Below are 1,223 nucleotides of genomic sequence, written 5' to 3' on the forward strand. Positions count from 1 at the left end.
CACTTAAGTTCTTTCTGGAATAACATGGAGTTCCCGAGTAAGGGAACGCTCAAGCAGCCCTTGGATTGATGGGCTCTCCACGGAAAGGCCTTCTTCTTTTGGGGCCTTATTTCCTTTTTAACACATGGAATCTCTGCGAAACTTCCGCCCAGGGAGTCCCAAATGGGTAATGGGGGACATAAAGAGTGTCCCTGAAACATCACGTGTCGATTTGAGGCTGGCCTGCCTATTTCCAGGAAAATGAGGTGGAAGGCGTAAGGAGGGGCATCCAACAGCAGATGCAGCTCTGCGGGCCAGCACTGCTTACTTCTAGAATGTGACTGGAGTTGGCGATCCTTGTGACCTGTTAGGGAGGGGGAGGGTCTGAAGGGAGGGAGGAAATTAAATGCTCCTTGTAATACACTCACCTTGAGGATTTTCACAACCACTCTCTCATTGTTGGTGATGTTAATGGCCTCAAATACTTCACTATACTTGCCCCGACCAAGTTTTCGAACCAGTTGGTAATCATCCTGATTACTGTGAAAGGCAAAAGTCACACATAAATGCGGCGTATTGGGGTTCACCCAGCCTGCTCCAAACACCACACACTCCATGTGGCGGCTCCCATTAATCAAACACTTGGAAGTGTCCACACTTCACGTCACGACTCATTCCCTACATGCAAGTCCCGACAGAGGTGCCCGGAGCTCGCAGACCGATGGAGGGGTCCCTCTTAAATTGGGGGGTCGGTGTAGGCAGGCGCCACTTCATAGAGGGATCCCAGAGCATCCGGCCCGCGGAGGCCCACGAGGGACCCCTCTTGGCTGTGGCTCCCTGGCCCCTGCCTCACTTCCCCCCCTTACAGGTAGGCAGCGCCGGCTTGGAGAGCTTGGCAGCCTTTTAAAAAATTTTCCTTCCACCCATCCCCATTTAAAATTTAAAGAAAAAAAAAAAAAAAGGGAAGGGGAGCCCTAAAAAGGCCGCGAATCTTAATAGCCCGAAACAACAGCTGTTTCGGTTCCTACCCTAACAGAAGCCCAACGGCGTGGGGAGGACGGGCGGCCCCCTCACGTCCAGGGGGCTCTGCCCCTGCACCCTCCACACGTCCCGGGAAAACCGCATTCCCGGGAGGAAGGGGGCCGCGGGGCTCGCCTAGGGAGGGTGAACGGGGCGAGGGAACGGAGGGCGACCTGGGTGAGGGGCGCGCTGCTCCCACCCCAGCCCCGAGGAGCCGCCCGCCC

At 55.5% G+C, this 1,223-nt stretch overlaps 1 protein-coding gene across 1 annotated transcript in view; it reads right to left on the bottom strand.

Annotated features, from left to right (window-relative positions):
- The window catches only part of CSNK2A2 (casein kinase 2 alpha 2), a 38,779-nt gene extending 38,183 nt beyond the window's left edge, over positions 1 to 596 (bottom strand). The window contains exon 1 of the mRNA XM_004704869.2: positions 408 to 596. Coding sequence (XP_004704926.2) covers positions 408 to 596 — 189 coding nt within the window. The remainder of the gene's footprint in view (positions 1 to 407) is intronic.
- Positions 597 to 1,223: the final 627 nt, after the last annotated feature.

The sequence above is a fragment of the Echinops telfairi genome, unplaced genomic scaffold (genome assembly GCF_000313985.2).
Source record: "Echinops telfairi isolate 266 unplaced genomic scaffold, ASM31398v2 ScPeMD7_2291;HRSCAF=2852, whole genome shotgun sequence".
Classification (NCBI taxonomy): domain Eukaryota; kingdom Metazoa; phylum Chordata; class Mammalia; order Afrosoricida; family Tenrecidae; genus Echinops; species Echinops telfairi.